The sequence below is a fragment of the Bombina bombina genome, chromosome 5 (genome assembly GCF_027579735.1).
Source record: "Bombina bombina isolate aBomBom1 chromosome 5, aBomBom1.pri, whole genome shotgun sequence".
NCBI lineage: Eukaryota > Metazoa > Chordata > Amphibia > Anura > Bombinatoridae > Bombina > Bombina bombina.
The window spans coordinates 1004172482-1004192380 of record NC_069503.1 but is presented as its reverse complement, the minus strand read 5'-3'; the positions used below and the strand labels follow the sequence as shown (position 1 = coordinate 1004192380).

Here is a 19899-nt window from a genome sequence, read left to right as displayed (position 1 = left end):
CTCTAAAATTAGATATTTCCTTACACAAGATACAACCAAGATTTTAATCCACTCTCTTACCCTTTCCCGCCTCGATTACTGCAACTCTATCCTATCTGGTCTCCCCAGCTGCTGCCTAGCTCCTTTACAATCCATAATGAATGCCTCTGCCAGGCTCATCTTCCTTAGACATCACTCTTCATCTGCTGCACCTCTCTGCCAATCCCTTCACTGGCTTCCTCTTGCCTCTAGGATTAAACACAAAATTCTCACTCTGACATACAAAGCCCTCAACTGCACTGCTCCCCCCTATATCTCATACCTTGTCTCCAGATAATCTCCCTCCCGTCCCCTTCGCTCTGCTCATGACCTCCTACTGTCCTCCACTCTTGTTACCTCCTCACACTCCCGTTTACAGGACTTCTCCAGACTGGCTCCCATCTTGTGGAACTCTCTGCTTTGCTCCACAAGACTCTCCCCTAGTTTTGAAAGATTCAAGCGCTCCCTAAAGACTCTACTGTTCAGGGATGCATACACCCTACACTAACCTTTCTTTATACCAGTTCCTCTCCTCCATTGCTATCCCCTGAACCCCCTTAGCATGTAAGCCTAAGAGTCCAGCTGTTTGTAGATCACCTTCAAAAGAGCAGACTACAACAGTGCGACTCTTGGCAGGGTCCTCTACCCGTTTGATCCCTATAAATGTTTTGTTGTACTCCGCGTTTGTTTATAGTGCTGTGGAATCTGTTGACGCTCTACAAATAACCGATAATAATAATAATCACTTTATTAGTTAGATTGCAATGTGGATGAATGGCAGATATGGGGTTATTCACTTTATTATGTACTTTGCGATGTGGAGGTTGGCAGATTAGGGGTTAATACATTTTACTTAGTTATTGCCGTGGGGGGATGGCGGTTGACAGGTAGATATTGCGCATGCATTAGGTGCTTGTTAATACTTCCAGGGAGTTACGGTGCTTATATATTCAGCGCAAGGCTTACTGCGCCTGCCTATGTGTGGCAAGGTAAAAATGGAGTAAAATTTCTCCATTTTGGGCCGCGTAAGTCCTTTGCGCTGAATATGTGATACTGACTTGCGATGCCGGTTCTATGTTAGTTTATAGGAGTAAAAATAGCAGGCGACGGGTGAAATATACGTGTCGCATTTAAATGCGGCGCCGTATATGTGATAGTAATATCCAACTAAAAACAGCTGATGCCGGCTTTTCCGAGCGACGCCGCATATCGAATCTCGCCCTTTGTTTGTTAGGGAAAAAAAAAATTCCGTATTGAAGAAAAAATGCAAGTTTCCACTGATAAAGGCTAAACTAAACAGTTGCAGAACTAAATCTGTGCATTTTGCAGTAAAATATGACTGTTTATATCTCATATAACCTTTAAAATTGATAATTGTATTTTTTATTTTTTTTTAAATGGACAAGAAAACCATCATTTTTCTTTCATTACTCAGACAGAGATTAAACATACAAAACATACAATAATAATAAAAAAAATCACTTTATCCTCTTAATATCCATTGTTGAAGGAGCAACAATGCACTACTGGGAACTAGTGGTACATAATGAGTGAGCCAATGACAAAAGGCAATCACCAGCTAGCTCCGTTGCTGCACCTTTGCTTACTTAGGTCAGGTTATCAACATAGGGTACCAAGAAGTACATAAGGCAATATAAGTAAATTGAAAGGTAACATTGCATTCTCTATCTCAATCATAACAGTTTTATTTTGACTTTACTGTCTTTTTAAATATATAGCTTAAACAGTGATCCTACATCAAAAAACAAATATGTTTAGTCAAAATAAACATAAAAAGTAACAGATTAGCAGACACGTTGCATTGCTTCTGGTATTGCCCTAAAATGCAAAGGTTCTGGAGCAGAGTTCATTTCTGGTTGAATAAATTTAGATACCAGAAGCTATTTTCTTGTGTCTACATAAAAGCAAACATGTAATAAATGACCAAAACCTAATTAATACTGCCATAATGGTGGCAAGGAATTTAATACTGCAACATTTGAAGGCAGATAAACCCTCTAGCATTGCAGAATTTGTGCAGAAATGTATCTACAAATGACATTAGAACAATATTATATGGAGACCAAGAATGAGAAGCAATTTAAAGCTTTTTTTAAAAAATGGCTGAAAATAATTAAGTCATTTCCAATGGCAACAAATCCAGACTATTCAACCTTTACATATATTTGTCTTTTTTATGCTGCAATAGAGGAGGGATATCTGCCAATTGTACAGAGAGGAAAAAGACAGGGATGGAATAGGGCCCCCCCCCCCTTAATTTTATTATTTATTTTATTATTATTTCTATTTTTCTTTTATATATAAATAGACATTTCAACATGGTATATTCAAAGAGAGCTATGTTTCTTCTTCGTTGTCATTATTATCTGTATATAAATATATCTTTGGTCTTTAGAAGAATGGTCTAGATTGTTTTAAAGAAGTCATAAGAATTGACTTATATTACGTCAACGTATAATTAGTACATCTATTTTTGTCCTTTTTCAACAATTTCTTTTTTTTCTTTCTTTCCTTTCGCTTTATGTACAAGATTATTGTCAAATATTTGTTCCTTGTACTCTTTATTCTATGATGTTAATATGAATGTTGATTAAAAATAAATGATAAAAAAAAAAGTAAGATTATGTAAAAAAAAAAAAAAAAAAAAAAAAAACAGCAAACATCAAATGTTTTATTTTTTTGCAAAACGAGCACTTAGAATGTCTCATTGTAGCCCTTGACCTCAGGGAGAGAAGACAGCACACATCTAGTTCTAAGGTCTACACATACATAAAAAGCAATATCACACTGCAAAATATAAGCAATTGTCTTTAAGAAACTATTCTCTCAGTAGCAGGAATCTCTTGAAAACTTTGACACATAAACAAAGATATAGATTAAAGCTGACAAAAAACACAGACCAACTATTGTAATTTATTCAATCTGATTTAAATACTGTGCACCCCACTTGATCTTCTCTTTGATCTTTTACAAGTGAATGAAAACAAATCAGGTGCTAGTGAAAGAAGCTAGATCCAAAATTCATAGAAACACAAAGTAGCAGCAAAGGGAGTCAAAGACCTAATTAGAAGCAATGGTTATCTCTTGCATGCAAAGGAAGTTAAATATGCGTACAAACGCTTTGCATCGTCCATCTTAAGAGATAAGAATTAATGAAAGCTTTTGTACAGTGTGACCCTTAAAGCAAACAAGGAAGTGACAGGAGATAAGCTTTGTAGGAGTGTGACTGTCAAAGTGCTGTGTCTTGGCATTGCAATGTAGTGAAAGCAAACAGCCATATAACACCTCTGTTATAACCACACATGTTCATTAGCCTTTTCCTCACAGTTTGTTTATTACAGAACATGAAAACTTTCAGGAGCAAACTAAATGTAAATCCTCAATGGCACGACGACTGTTCAACTTATAGGATGTCTAGTTTTGTAAGATAACGCACGTAAACACAACAAGCAAAAGTTTGACTGAAATACACAATTAATAATTTAGATGTCATTTAAAGGGACAGTCCACTCCAAAATTGTTATTGTTTAAAAAGATATATAATCCCTTTATTACCCATTCCCCAGTTTTGCATAGCCAACATGGTTTACTTTTTACCTCTGTAATTACCTTGTATCTGATCCTCTACTGACAGCCCCCTTATCACATGGCATTTTATTTATTATCTAATAACTTGCATTTTAGCCAATTAGTGCTGTGTTGTGCACACCCCAACGGGCGTGAACACAATGTTATCTATATGGATCACATGAACTAGCAGTCTCCTGTTTTGAAAAGCTAATAAAAAAGCACGTGATAAGAGGCTGTCTGTAGTGGCTTGGAAACAGGCAGGCATTTAGAGGTTTAAATGTTATAAAGTATATTACTATAACAATGTTGGTTGTGCAAAGCTGTGGAATGGGTAGTAAAGGCATTATCTATATTTTTAAACAATAACAATTTTAGTGTTGACTGTCCCTTTACTACATTGTTTTACAGAAAGGACTGCGATCATCAGGTAAGACTATGTTACTGGTAAACATGAAAGAAAGCTTTAATATTTTTTGAAAAAAAAAACTGAATTTATGCTTACCTGATAAATTACTTTCTCCAACGGTGTGTCCGGTCCACGGCGTCATCCTTACTTGTGGGAATATCTCTTCCCCAACAGGAAATGGCAAAGAGTCCCAGCAAAGCTGGCCATATAGTCCCTCCTAGGCTCCGCCCACCCCAGTCATTCGACCGATGGACAGGAGGAAAAAAATAGGAGAAACCATATGGTACCGTGGTGACTGTAGTTAGAGAAAATAATTCATCAGACCTGATTAAAAAACCAGGGTGGGCCGTGGACCGGACACACCGTTGGAGAAAGTAATTTATCAGGTAAGCATAAATTCTGTTTTCTCCAACATTGGTGTGTCCGGTCCACGGCGTCATCCTTACTTGTGGGAACCAATACCAAAGCTTTAGGACACGGATGAAGGGAGGGAGCAAATCAGGTCACCTAAACGGAAGGCACCACGGCTTGCAAAACCTTTCTCCCAAAAATAGCCTCAGAAGAAGCAAAAGTATCAAATTTGTAAAATTTGGCAAAAGTGTGCAGTGAAGACCAAGTCGCTGCCTTACATATCTGATCAACAGAAGCCTCGTTCTTGAAGGCCCATGTGGAAGCCACAGCCCTAGTGGAGTGAGCTGTGATTCTATCAGGAGGCTGCCGTCCGGCAGTCTCGTAAGCCAATCGGATGATGCTTTTAAGCCAAAAAGAAAGAGAGGTAGAAGTCGCTTTTTGACCTCTCCTTTTACCAGAGTAGACGACAAACAGAGAAGATGTTTGTCTGAAAACTTTTGTAGTTTCTAAATAGAATTTTAGAGCATGGACTACGTCCAAATTGTGTAACAAACGTTCCTTCTTTGAAACTGGATTCGGACACAAAGAAGGTACAACTATCTCCTGGTTAATATTTTTGTTAGAAACAACCTTTGGAAGAAAACCAGGCTTAGTACGCAAAACCACCTTATCTGCATGGAACACTAGATAGGGCGGAGCACACTGCAGAGCAGATAACTCTGAAACTCTTCTAGCAGAAGAAATAGCAACCAAAAACAAAACTTTCCAAGATAACAACTTACTATCTATGGAATGTAGAGGTTCAAACGGAACCCCTTGAAGAACTGAAAGAACTAAATTTAAACTCCAGGGAGGAGTCAAAGGTCTGTAAACAGGCTTGATCCTAACCAGAGCCTGAACAAATGCTTGAACATCTGGCATAGCTGCCAGTCGTTTGTGTAGTAAGACAGATAAAGCAGAAATCTGTCCCTTTAGAGAACTCGCAGATAATCCTTTATCCAAACCTTCTTGCAGAAAGGAAAGAATCTTAGGAATTTTAATCTTATTCCAAGGTAATCCCTTGGATTCACACCAGCAGATATATCTTTTCCATATCTTATGGTAAATCTTTCTAGTTACCGGTTTTCTGGCCTGAACCAGAGTATCAATCACAGAATCTGAAAACCCACGCTTTGATAGAATTAAGTGTTCAATCTCCAAGCCGTCAGCTGGAGGGAGACCAGATTTGGATGTTCGAATGGACCCTGAACAAGAAGGTCCTGTCTCAAAGGTAGCTTCCATGGTGGAACCAATGACATATTCACCAGGTCTGAATACCAAGTCCTGCATGGCCACGCAGGGGCTATCAAGATCACCGAGGCCCTCTCCTGTTTGATCCTGGCTACCAGCCTGGGAATGAGAGGAAACGGTGGAAACACATAAGCTAGGTTGAAGGTCCAAGGCGCTACTAGTGCATCCACTAGAGTCGCCTTGGGATCCCTGGATCTGGACCCGTAGCAAGGAACTTTGAAGTTCTGACGACACGTCATCAGATCCATGTCTGGAATGCCCCATAGTTGCGTCAACTGGGCAAAGATCTCCGGGTGGAGTTCCCACTCCCCCGGATGGAATGTCTGACGACTCAAATAATCCGCTTCCCAGTTTTCCACACCTGGAATGTGGATCGCAGATAGGTGGCAGGAGTGATTCTCCGCCCATTGTATTATTTTGGTCACTTCTTTCATCGCCAGGGAACTCCTTGTTCCCCCCTGATGATTGAGATACGCAACAGTCGTCATGTTGTCTGATTGGAATCTTATGAATCTGGCCTTTGCTAGCTGAGGCCAAGCCTTGAGAGCATTGAATATCGCTCTTAGTTCCAGAATGTTTATCGGGAGAAGAGACTCTTCCCAAGACCACAGTCCCTGAGCTTTCAGGGATTCCCAGACCGCGCCCCAGCCCACTAGGCTGGCGTCGGTCGTGACGATGACCCACTCTGGACTGCGAAAGCTCATTCCCTGGGATAGGTGATTCTGGGTTAGCCACCAACGGAGTGAGTCTCTGGTCTTCTGATCTACGTGAATCACTGGAGACAAGTCTGTATACTCCCCATTCCACTGTTTCAGCATGCACAGTTGTAATGGTCTTAGATGAATTTGCGCAAAAGGAACTATGTCCATTGCCGCAACCATCAACCCTACTACTTCCATGCACTGAGCTATGGAAGGACGTGGAACAGAATGAAGAACTTGACAAGCGCTTAGAAGTTTTGACTTTCTGACATCTGTCAGAAAGATCTTCATTTCTAAGGAATCTATTATTGTTCCCAAGAAGGGAACTCTGGTTGACGGAGACAGAGAACTTTTTTCTATGTTCACCTTCCATCCGTGAGATCTGAGAAAGGCCAGAACGATGTCTGTATGACGCTTGTATTAGAATGTCGTCCAAGTATGGTACTACTGCAATGCCCCTCGGTCTTAGAACCGCTAGAAGGGACCCGAGTACCTTTGTGAAAATCCTTGGAGCAGTGGCTAATCCGAATGGGAGGGCCACAAACTGGTAATGTTTGTCCAGAAAGGCGAACCTTAGGAACTGATGATGTTCTTTGTGGATAGGAATATGTAGGTACGCATCCTTTAGATCCACGGTAGTCATAAATTGACCTTCCTGGTTAGTGGGTAGAATCGTTCGAATGGTTTCCATTTTGAACGATGGTACCCTGAGAAATTTGTTTAGGATCTTTAAATCCAGAATTGGTCTGAAGGTTCCCTCTTTTTTTGGGAACTACGAACAGATTTGAGTAAAATCCCATTCCTTGTTCCGTCATTGGAACTGGGTGTATCACTCCCATCTTTAACAGGTCTTCTACACAATGTAAGAACGCCTGTCTCTTTATTTGGTTTGAGGATAAGTGAGACATGTGGAACCTTCCCCTTGGGGGTAGTTCCTTGAATTCCAGAAGATAACCCTGAGAAACTATTTCTAGCGTCCAGGGATCCTGAACATCTCTTGCCCAAGCCTGAGCAAAGAGAGAGAGTCTGCCCCCCACTAGATCCCGTCCCGGATCGGGGGCTACTCCTTCATGCTGTTTTGTTAGCAGCGGCAGGCTTCTTGGCCTGCTTATCCTTGTTCCAGCCTTGCATCGGTTTCCAGACTGGTTTGGACTGTGAGGTATTACCCTCTTGCTTAGAGGATGCAGAATTAGAGCCCGGTCCGTTCCTGAAATTACGAAAGGAACGAAAATTAGACTTATTCTTGGCCTTGAAAGGCCTATCTTGTGGGAGGGCGTGACCCTTTCCCCCAGTGATGTCTGAGATAATCTCTTTCAATTCTGGTCCAAAGAGAGTTTTACCCTTGAAGGGGATGTTAAGCAATTTTGTCTTGGATGATACATCCGCTGACCAAGACTTTAGCCAAAGCGCTCTGCGCGCCACAATTGCAAACCCTGAATTTTTCGCCGCTAATCTAGCTAATTGCAAAGCAGCATCTAAAATAAAAGAGTTAGCCAACTTAAGTGCGTGAACTCTGTCCATAACCTCCTCATATGGAGTCTCTCTGAGCGACTTTTCTAGTTCCTCGAACCAGAACCACGCTGCTGTAGTGACAGGAACAATGCACGAAATGGGTTGTAGAAGGTAACCTTGCTGTACAAAAATCTTTTTAAGCAAACCTTCCAATTTTTTATCCATAGGATCTGTGAAAGCACAACTATCCTCGATAGGAATAGTAGTGCGCTTGTTTAGAGTAGAAACTGCCCCCTCGACCTTAGGGACTGTCTGCCATAAGTCCTTTCTGGGGTCGACCATAGGAAATAATTTCTTAAATATAGGAGGGGGAACAAAAGGTATGCCGGGCTTCTCCCACTCCTTATTCACTATATCCGCCACCCGCTTGGGTATAGGAAAAGCGTCGGGGTGCACCGGAACCTCTAGGAACTTGTCCATCTTGCATAATTTTTCTGGAATGACCAAGAGTAGATAACACCTCCTTAAGCAGTGCGCGGAGATGTTCTAACTTAAATTTAAATGTCACAACATCAGGTTCAGCCTGTTGGGAAATTTTTCCTGAATCTGAAATTTCCCCATCTGACAAAACCTCCCTCATGGCCCCTTCAGATTGGTGTGAGGGTATGACAGAACAATTATCATAAGCGCCCTCCTGCTCTTCAGTGTTTAAAACAGAGCAATCGCGCTTTCTCTGATATGCAGGCATTTTGGATAAAATATTTGCTATGGAGTTATCCATTACAGCCGTCAATTGTTGCATGGTAATAAGCATTGACGCGCTAGAAGTACTAGGGGCCTCCTGCGTGGGCAAAACTGGCGTAGACACAGAAGGAGATGATGTAGAACCATGTCTACTCCCTTCATCTGAGGAATTATCTTGGGCAATTTCATTATCTGTGGCAGTACTGTCCTTACTTTGTTTGGACGCTATGACACAATTATCACACAATTTTGAAGGGGGAGACACATTGGCTTTCATACATATAGAACATAGCTTATCTGAAGGCACAGACATGTTAAACAGGCTTAAACTTGTCAATAAAGCACAAAAACCGTTTTAAAACAAAACCGTTACTGTCTCTTTAAATTTTAAACAGAGCACACTTTATTACTGAATATGTGAAAAAATATGAAGGGATTGTTCAAAATTTACCAAAATTTCACCACAGTGTCTTAAAGCATTAAAAGTATTGCACACCAATTTTCAGAGCGTTAACCCTTAAAATAACAAAACCAGAGCCGGTTACAGATTTAACCCCTATACAGTCCCAGCTACAGCCTTTGCTGTGACTTTACCAAGCCCAGAGGGGAATACGATACCAAATGACGCCTTTTAGGAACTTTTCCAACTACTTTCAGGTCCTCACACATGCATCTGCATGTCTTGCTCTCAAAAACAACTGCGCAGTAATGGCGCGAAAATGAGGCTCAGCCTACAACTGGGAAGGCCCTTCCTGACTGGAAAAGGTGTCTAACATAGTGCCCCAAGTTTATAAGTGTGAATTATCAGCATAAACATGTATAAAATGTCCAATAAAGCAATCGATTTAGCCCATAAAAATGTCTACCAGTTTTATAGCCCATATTAAGCCCTTTATTCTTTTTTAGACTAAGAAAATGGCTTACCGGTCCCCATGAGGGGAAATGACAGTCTTCCAGCATTACACAGTCTTGTTAGAAATATGGCTAGTCATACCTTAAGCCGAAAAGTCTGCTAACTGTTTCCCCCAACTGAAGTTACTTCATCTCAACAGTCCTATGTGGAAACAGCAATCGATTTTAGTTACTGTCTGCTAAAATCATCTTCCTCTCACAAACAGAATTCTTCATCCTTTTCTGTTTCAGAGTAAATAGTACATACCAGCACTATTTTAAAATAACAAACTCTTGATAGTAGAATAAAAAACTACAACTAAACACCACAAACTCTTAACCATCTCCGTGGAGATGTTGCCTGTGCAACGGCAAAGAGAATGACTGGGGTGGGCGGAGCCTAGGAGGGACTATATGGCCAGCTTTGCTGGGACTCTTTGCCATTTCCTGTTGGGGAAGAGATATTCCCACAAGTAAGGATGACGCCGTGGACCGAACACACCAATGCTGGAGAAACAAAGATCAATTGAATGTGAAATTGACAGTGATTGGAGCTATGCAGAGCAGGTTCTCGCAGACTCAAATGTAAGAAACAGAAACTGTTTATTTTGACTGTCCACTCTCAGAAGTGACAAGGTGATTGACATCGCTCTTGTGCATGAGATGCAGCATCGTAACGAACAGGTTCTCTGCTTACCAATCTGCGATCAAGATAAATTCTGCAATATGTAGCTTATTACACATTCATTAGTCATCTGCTAATATTATATGATACTATTGGTTCCTTATAATATACTGACACTAAATAAAGATATTTCAAAAGACTTCAATTAAGCGGTCCTTAACATGGGGGATAAAAATATAAAGTATCGCCAACAGGAGACCCATAATACAGACAACGATATTACTTGGGGCGACCAGTAAACCACAATAATACACAAGAGTACCAACACAATAAATAGAGAGTGCCAGACCGTCTCAGCCATTAGTAACAATTACGTCTTGTTAAGAAGCACTTTTTCTAGACCTGAGCTAAAATCAGAGGATAATTGTTAAACTTAAAGGTTTAAGTTTGTATAATTCCTATTTTGTTTTCCAGGTTTAAGTTAACCTAGTTTGTTATTGTTATGTTTTTAAATAGTACTAAACGAAGCTCGAACAACCTTGTTCACATATAATATGAAGGACTGGCGTCCGTTGTGTCAAACATCAAAGAAAGACTGAATACCCTAATTGTAATAATGACATGAGGGAACGTTAATTATTTATTGTATACGACCACATTGATGTAATGTTTATCGTTGATACCTTCACACATTTCATGTACTATTGATAAAAAGAAAAAAAAAAAAGAAAAAAAAAAAAAAAATATATATATATATATATATATATATATATATATATATATATATATATATATGTATCGGGGGGGGGGGTAATTTAAATTTGATTTTGTTTTATTTAAATCAGATTTTTCCATTTAAATATGATTTATTTTTAAATAAAATGCTTTTTGAGGAAAAATCTATCTAAAGATAGGTTCTATTCAAGATACGTTATAAGCTAAAGGTTATTCATCCTGAAATATATTTGTTTTTAATTATATAGCAAGATGCTGTAAATTCATGGCTCTAATGTTTATTTTTTTGGGTAAATTAAAGGGACATGAAATCCTAATTTTTTCTTCCATGATTTAGAAAGAGCATACAATTATAAACAACTTTCTAATTTACTTTTATAATCTAATTTGCTTCATTCTCCTGATATTCTTTGCTGAAAAGCATATCTAGATATGCTTAGTAGCTGCTGATTGGTGGCTGGACATAGATGCCTCTTGTGATTGGCTCACCATGTGCATTGCTATTTCTTCATTAAAGGATATCTAAATAATGAAGCAAATTAGATAAATGAAGTAAATTGGAATGTTGTTTAAAATTGTATTCTCTACCTTAATGATGAAAGAAAATTTTTGAGTATAGTTTCACTTTAATTCCATTACTCCATTCACAATGCCATGCTCTCCCAGAGGTTTCTGTAAGATTATTATCAAATTTATTATTTATTATTATTAGCAAAACGGTTATAAAATAAACATAGAAAGTTGAGAAATAGAACGTCTATATAATCATAAAAGACAACTTTTGGGTTTCAGATAGAGCATCTCATTTTCAGATTTCAGATTTACTTCTATTATCAAATGTAACTTATTCGCTTGGTATTCTTTATTGAAAAAGAAAAATGCTTCTACTGGGGCCTAGCTAAACACATTGGGCGAGACAGTGATAAGCAGCTAGTTCACAATAGTGCACTGCCTCGGAGCCTACTTATGTATGCTTTTCAACCATGGATACCAAGAGAAGGAAGCAAATTATTTGTTAACAATTGAATATTCTTTCTTAATCATCAAAGTTTAATTTTGACTTTATTGTCCTTTTAATGCCTTTGTTCCCCAGAAACTCTATGCACACAGAATAAACTCACACAACATTTCAATGAATAGAAGATTTTGTGGTGTGGGATAGATCTGCATAAGGAGTGCGAGGGAGGAAGGGCAAGCATTAAAAATCAAATGTTATTATTTTAGATGAATAAAACTATTTAAATTGTAATTATTAAGGTAATAGTTATTTTTATTTAGTTAAATAAAACTATTTAAATTGTTATTAGTGTAATCATTTTTCTCATTCCAATAAACTACAGCTGAAAAGATGATCAAATATGAATGATTAACCTATTAAACTGGAGATATTCACCTCCCAATAATTTAATTAATTTAAATGATCTATCTACGTATATCTAATGATATATAACCAAATCAGTAATAGTCCGATATAACCCATTTCATATAAGTGTATATATATATATGTAATAAAGGACCAGGTGGATTTGATTTAAATCAAATTTACATATATAAAAGCTACCCATTAACCTTTGCTTTTATTTATATTTATTTTCTTTATAAAAAATATCTTGAGGGCTAAAGACAAGATATAATTCCCTCATTTGTTGTATTCCTTTTAATAGCATTTTTGTTTTTTGGTAAAATGTAAGTACCGGACTGGAAGTGATGCATTAAAATGTAAGCATTACCTTTATGTGTGTTTACCCTTTAAGTGCAAACAAAGAGAAAGACTAACTACATCATTCTTTAGGTAGGTTAGAATGCACGCAGGACATTCAGCCACAAACAATGGTCTTATGCTGATTTATGTCTGAAATAAAATTAGGATTTTCACTGCTAACTCAAAACATACCACCTGAGGGATTCCATAACAGTTCATAAAATGTCCAGCTTTTTAAAGATTTTTATTTTTATTTTATTTTTTTAAAACCCATAAGCTAAAGCAGTCTGTGCACTGTATTATGCTTTTTCTTTCTCGGAGAAACAGAAGAACACATGTAGCATCACATGTGTGTACTGTTAGAGAAACGATGGAATGTAAAATCCAAAACTCCGAATAAAGCAGGTGGTATAATTTTGAAAAGTGACTCAGAGTTTAATGACATTACCAGGTTATTCTAGCAGACTAATTCTCACTCACTGCATGACTTCAATGAAGCTCTCAGTACTCACGCTGACTTCGATTTAGTTCAAGTGCTATTTGATGCATTTCATCTGGACTTTTATTCACTTCAAACTACACTTCATTTAAGTAGGCTGCTGGTCTACTCATTTATTTTTCTACTTTATTACCCAATCGTTGCTCTTGTTGGATTTACATAACAGACCGGGGCAGTGAACAGTTTGGATTTACAATAAAGGAATCTGCATTGCTGATGTACACAAGCAATAGGAAAGAGATATTTCTTGTTGCAAACTGACACTGTAAAAATGTGATGAATAGAGAAATGCAAGGTCAGCATACATAAAATCAGATTTCATGACTTAGTAAAAAAAAATCTTTTTGGCTTTACTAACATTTTCCTTTATTAAATTTAAAAAGGTAGAATGCACTGTTTTTCTGCCAAAACATAGCATGGTTTTTATAGCTACATAAGATTCACACAGATAAACTGCTTTAGCTTCTACTATCCAAAATGCAAACACCATCTTTTTTTAAACTTCCATGGACAAAGACTGTTTAGCCATGCATGGTAAATTATAGTAACATTGTAGCATGTACATTCATTTAGAATTGTTTTTATTTTTTTTTAGTGATTTACCATGGAAAATATCTTTTGTTTCTGATTGGCCGCCCCCAGAGGGACTAGAGTCCTAAAGTACACATAGCAGTTTGCCTGAGTCTCTCAGTAGATGATCTCTATGTGGCTTAAAATTGGCCCCAGCAAACGATACTAGGTAACAAATTTAATTACACTTGGAATCCGCTGGGGGAAAAAACCCCATAAAAAAACATGCTTTTTTGCTTATAAAATAGCATTTTTTCCTAAAACATTCTTTACTAACTGCATATTTAAAGGGACAGTCTACACTAAAATTGTTTTTGTTTAAAGGAACATTCAACACTTAGTGTAACATGTTTTGATATGGTAAATAAAAAAACGGAGGTCCGCCTACACTACACCCCTCCTCCCTTGCCGCCTTGCTTCTGCCTTAATCAGCGGCGCTAACTACTCTAATAGCCGGTCAATATGGAGTAGTTAGCGCCGCTGATTAGGACAGAAGCAAGGCGGCAAGGGAGGAGGGGTATAGTGTAGGCGGACCTCCGTTTTTTTATTTACCATATCAAAACATGTTACACTAAGTGTTGAATGTCCCTTTAAAAAGATAGATAATGCCTTTACTACCCATTCCCCAGATTTGCACAACCAATAATGTTATATTAATATACTTAACATTTAAATCTCTAAATTTCTGCCTGTTTCTAAGCCACTATAGGCAGCCTCTAAATCGCATGCTATATATTTACTTTTCACAACAGGAGACTGATAGTTCATGTGGGCCATATAGATAATATTGTGCTCACGCCGAGGAGTTATTTAAAAGTTAGCAAAACACAGTACTAAATGCAAGTCAATAGATAATAAATAAAAAGTCATTTGATCAGGGGGCTGTCAGAAGAGGTAAAAAGTATATTTAATATAAGTGTGTTGGTTTTGCAAAACTGGGGAATGAATAACAGGAGACTGCTAGTTCATGTGGGCCATATAGATAACATTTTGCTCATGCCCGAGGAGTTATTTAAGAGTTAGCAAAACACAGTACTAAATGCAAATCAATAGATAATAAATAAAAAGTCATGTGATTAGGGGGCTGTCAGAAGAGGTTAAAAGTATATTAATATAATCGTGTTGGTTTTGCAAAACTGGGGAATGGATAATAAAGGGATTATCTATCTTTTAAAACAATAACAATTATATTGTAGACTATCTCTGTAAAGTGCCATAAACAGGTTGAGATTTCTGCATATCCTAAAAAGGCTAATTCATTTAAAATAGTTTGCATAAAAAAATTGTTTAGAAATTGCTGGCAAGTATTTTAAAATAATTTTCCAAAATAAGTAAAATGGATTACATAGATAAACTTCCTGGAGCAGCAAACTCCACCCCTCTTATCAGTGTTTAGACACAGGCATTGTATTCCAACTGAGCTCACAGCTTCTAGACATGCTCCAGCAGATAATCCCTATTCACTTTTGCATTTTACCCAAAGAAGAATAAACATAGATACAGCCATAAAAGGAATTGTGTGGGGGGAGTTAGAGCTTTACAATTCAGAAACTAAAAAGAAAGGGTTAATGGTGAGGCACTGCAGTATAAATTTGCAGGTAAAGTAATTAAAGTACATACTATATTATTTAGTCTCTATCCTAGCTTATTTTATGTCCCTTTAAGCATGGATTTAATGTATATCTGCATAGCACTGTGCTAATAAAAATATAACCACTTATTTTTTATATGTGCTTTCATCTTGAGGAAATGCTTCACACTCCACAAAGTCTGATTACCTGAACACAAATATAATGTGGTTACAGGTAAGGTTCCCTCTAAGTTTCACAAATTGTGCAACAAAATAAAAAATGTTGTGAACTTGGACGGAAAGAACAAATCATATTACTGAAAGGTGCATATAGTTGAGGGCCCAACAATACAGACTTTTTAAAAGTTTTTTTCATTTTTTTCTTGTGGTTATCGGTAACATATTTGCACACACTCATGCGTTATTATTACTTATAGCACTGAGTACATGAGGACAGTGGATCTTGGTAAGAAATACAGATACATAAAACAAACGCAATTCCAGTCCTCAGGGCCCCTAACTGGTCAAATATGCCGGATTCTTTGAAAAAGAGGAGGTCAATATCCATGGTTATTAATCAGGTGATTATTTAACAAGGAGGGAATTATACATTTCTTAGCTAATTAGATTATCCTACAGCAGTTTTTATTTGGTCAATTGCAAGGAAAATGGACAACAATTATAGAAATTCTAAAACTAACCAGTTCCATTTAATTAATGAAAAATACTGGTTAGATGTTAAAGGACCAGTCAATACTGTAGATTTGCATAATCAACAAATGCAAGATAACAAAACAATGCAATAGCACTAAGTCTGAACTTCAAATGAGTAGTAGATGTTTTTTCTGACAATTTTTAAAGTTATGTCTATTTCCACTCCCCCTGTACCAGGTGACAGCCATCAGCCAATCACAAATGCATACATGTACCATGTGACAGCCATCAGCCAATCACAAATGCATACACATTTTATTCTTTCAATTCTTGCACATGTTCAGTAGGAGCTGGTGACTCAAAAAGTTTAAATATATAAATACTGTGCACATTTTGTTAATGGACGTAAATTGGAAAGTTGTTTAAAATTGCATGCTCTGTCTGAAAAATGAAAGTTTAATTTTGACTTGAGTGTCCCTTTATTATGACAACTACAACACCTGATCTCAGACTTTCATCCATCTAAAGTTGATAACCTGAACACATATACGTTGGGTAAAATCTATTAATTATTGTCTCCTGCTATTCATTGCTATTTCTGCTAAATCATGATTTATGTTCTGAATTCCTGTGGGCAGAAATATTATTAGAAAAATTATACAATATTGTGCACTTAGATTGTTTTGTCATTTGGAGTAGTAATCAGATAAATTAATAAGCTGAAGTACTTTTTGATTTAAAGGGACAGTCTAGGCCAAAATAAACTTTCATGATTCAGATACAGCATGTAATTTTAAAGAACTTTCCAATTTACTTTTATCACCAATTTTGCTTTGTTCTCTTGGTATTCTTAGTTGAAAGCTTAACCTAGGAGGTTCATATGCTAATTTCTTAGACCTTGAAGCCCACCTCTTTCAGATTGCATTTTAACAGTTTTTCACCACTAGAGGGTGTTAGTTCACGAATTTCATATAGATAACACTGTGCTCGTGCAAGAGAAGTTATCTGGGAGCAGGCACTGATTGGCTAGACTGCAAGTCTGTCAAAAGAACTGAAAAAAGGGGCAGTTTGCAGAGGCTTAGATACAAGATAATCACAGTGGTTAAACGTATATTATTATAACTGTGTTGGTTATGCAAAACTGGGAAATGGGTAATAAAAGGTATTATCTATCTTTTAAAACAATAAAAATTCTGGTGTAGACTGTCCCTTTAACACTGGTACAAAATGAATATTGGTATTATTAACAATATCAGTCATATATTGCTTGGTTTTAAGATCTATTCAGTCTTTCTCTATAAAGGCAATAACGCATAGGAAATGAGCAGTGGCTTGTGATTCAGGCATAGCACAACATGACTTACCAGTACTGAGGAAGCTGGAGCAGTTTGCCATAAACAGCTGTGCTGAAGGAAGGGACTACAGGGACAGGAGAGCAATATGTTCCCTTGCTATCGAGGTAGGTAAGTCCTGCTTGGAAACCAAATACCTGCAAACAAATAGGAGAAATAATTTTATCATATGAAATACGTTAGTTCTACCTATATATACTTTGGTGTTTGCATGAAAGTATAGCAGACAAAATTACTATGTACTTGCAACGTAAAATTCTGAGGTTGACCAATAAAATGACCCTAACGTATATTAACAATTTATCATAATTCAACTACAAACGACAGTTAAGATGTAGATATTATGTACTACAAAATGCCTGTTACGTGGTAGCTTCATTCTAGTTTCCATAGCTCCTTTTTTTTGCCTATGACCTATTTTCACTCCTTTAATTTTTGTTCCTTCTGCAATATACGAATTTCCTCTGGAATACTGATCTGCAATTGCTGGACACCTTCTTGGATTGCTACAATATGTGTTTAAAGGAGTAAAAAAACATATTCCAATAATCAAGATAAGCGTTATGACTGCAGAATGTGGTGCTGCAGATGACAAGTCAAAGCACGCAGTAAATATTAATGGAAAATAGGTAACAATCATATCAGTGGCAGTCGAAGATGAAAGAACTGATTGGATTTGAAAATATGCTGACATAAGGAAAAGTGAATGCGTGCTAGTAATGGCAATCTATGGCAACTGCTGCACAGCACTCTTGGATGAATTATCTAAAGATTTACCTCTTAAATCTTAAACTCCTTTCTTTCTCCTTTAATTCCCTATCCCTACACCCTCACAATAACTGTTACACTGTCATCACACCGACCCCTCATGCATGTTGCCTTGGGGTCACATTTGACTAAGAACTATCATTTGTTCCTGATACTTTAATCTTAATTTTTTTTTTTAAATCTGGCACACAACCAATACTCTAATGAACTCTCTTTATATCCTGCTTTGACTACTGCAACTCCATCAGCTTTGTCCCAAACTCCTGTATGTTTTCCTAACTGATCTTCCTCACACACAGCTCATCATCTGCTGTACCTCTTTGCCAATCCTCCCACTGGTTTTCTTTAGCCTCAAGAATAAAATTGAAAATCCCGAACAGCCAAGGCCCTCAATATCACTGCACCACACCTATTATGTAGAATTATTTGCCTTGCTCCACAAGACTTTCCCCGGGTATTTAGAGATCCCTAAAAACACTATTTAGAGATGCTTACAAACTACATTAACCTATAGCCCCATTGCTTACCGTTAGAACCCTTGTCATTTTCTCATCAGTTTCCTTTTGTATTCCCCTTTAACAAGAAAGCTCACAAGTCCATAAATTAAAGGACCAGTCAACACAGTAGATTTGCATAATCAACAAATGCAAGATAACAAGACAATGCAATAGCACTTAGTCTAAACTTGAAATGAGCAGTAGATTTTTTTCTGACAATTTTAAAACTTATGTCTATTTCCACTCCCCCTGTACCATGTGACAGCCATCAGCCAATCACAAATGCATACATGTACCATGTGACAGCCATCAGCCAATCACAAATGCATACACGCTTATTCTGTGAATTCTTGCACATGCTGAGTAGGAGCTAGTGGCTCAAAAAAATTAAATTTAAAAAGACTGTGCACATTTTGTTAATGGAAGTAAATTGGAAAGTTGTTTAAAATTGCATGTTCTATCTGAATAATAAAAGTTTAATTTTGACTTGAGTGTCCCTTTAAGAAGGTGACCTAGGTTGATGCAACCAACAGGGAGCCTTCTACCTCTTTGTCATTTCAGTTTTTCCATTTTTTAAATTTACCATGGCATAATGCATCTTTGCTTTACCAATGTAGGAATAATGTTGGAGGTCTACAAATAAATTATAAATATAACTTGCAGTAACTTAAAGGGACATTGTGCACTAGATTTTTCTTTGCATAAATGTTTTGTAGATGATCTATTTATACAGCCCAACTGGGAGTGTTTTTGTAAAAAAAAGTATATTTTCTGCTCCCAGCCCCTATCTCTGGGTGTTCCAGCTATCAACAGTGCTAAACTTGGAGCTTCTAAGTACATTTTTAAAATGTTTTACAGTGGATTTTTAGATCAGTATCTGTGCATATTCTTCTTTATAGTAGTGTCTATTATATGCAGTTATATGAAAATTGGTGTATACTGTCCCTTTAAGTAACATATCCATGAGTTTCAGTCAAACACAGAAAACACAGAAACAAGAGTTGGGGGCATGTAAACAATGTTACCTTAATATAAATAATAGGTATGTGCATTCGGATCCTTCATAAGGATCTGAATGCGGAAGTAAAATGCTGCTCGTTCCCTTCAGATATTTTGGTAGCCAGTTTGATTCCTGTAAAAGATACCCAATCTAAGATCTTTTACAGGAATCAATCTGGCTACGAAAACATCCGAGCAACTTATTACTTCCGCATTCAGATTCTCACAAAGAATTTGAATGCACATACCTAATAAATAAGCGATATGTTATCCTTGTTAACTGAAATGAGTGTTAATTTGTGAAACAATATCAAAATTCTAGGACCCTAAAGCCCAACCTGTTAAATTTAGAGGGTAAGTGAGTGAAGGGCAACCAATGGTCTAGGAAGTACAATTCATTAATTTTGGATACAGGTTTTCAGTTTCATAGAAAACACATCTGAATTATTGGGATAATCTAGGAAAAATATACTGCTCTGCAGTA

General features: G+C 37.2%; 1 protein-coding gene across 2 annotated transcripts in view; it reads right to left on the bottom strand.

Annotated features, from left to right (window-relative positions):
* VPS13B (vacuolar protein sorting 13 homolog B) overlaps nt 1-19899 on the bottom strand; it is a 1996594-nt gene that overhangs the window by 1536550 nt on the left and 440145 nt on the right. For both annotated transcript variants that reach the window (XM_053715243.1, XM_053715242.1), the window contains exon 16: nt 17164-17288. In XM_053715243.1, the coding sequence (XP_053571218.1) occupies nt 17164-17288 (125 nt within the window). The remainder of the gene's footprint in view (nt 1-17163; nt 17289-19899) is intronic.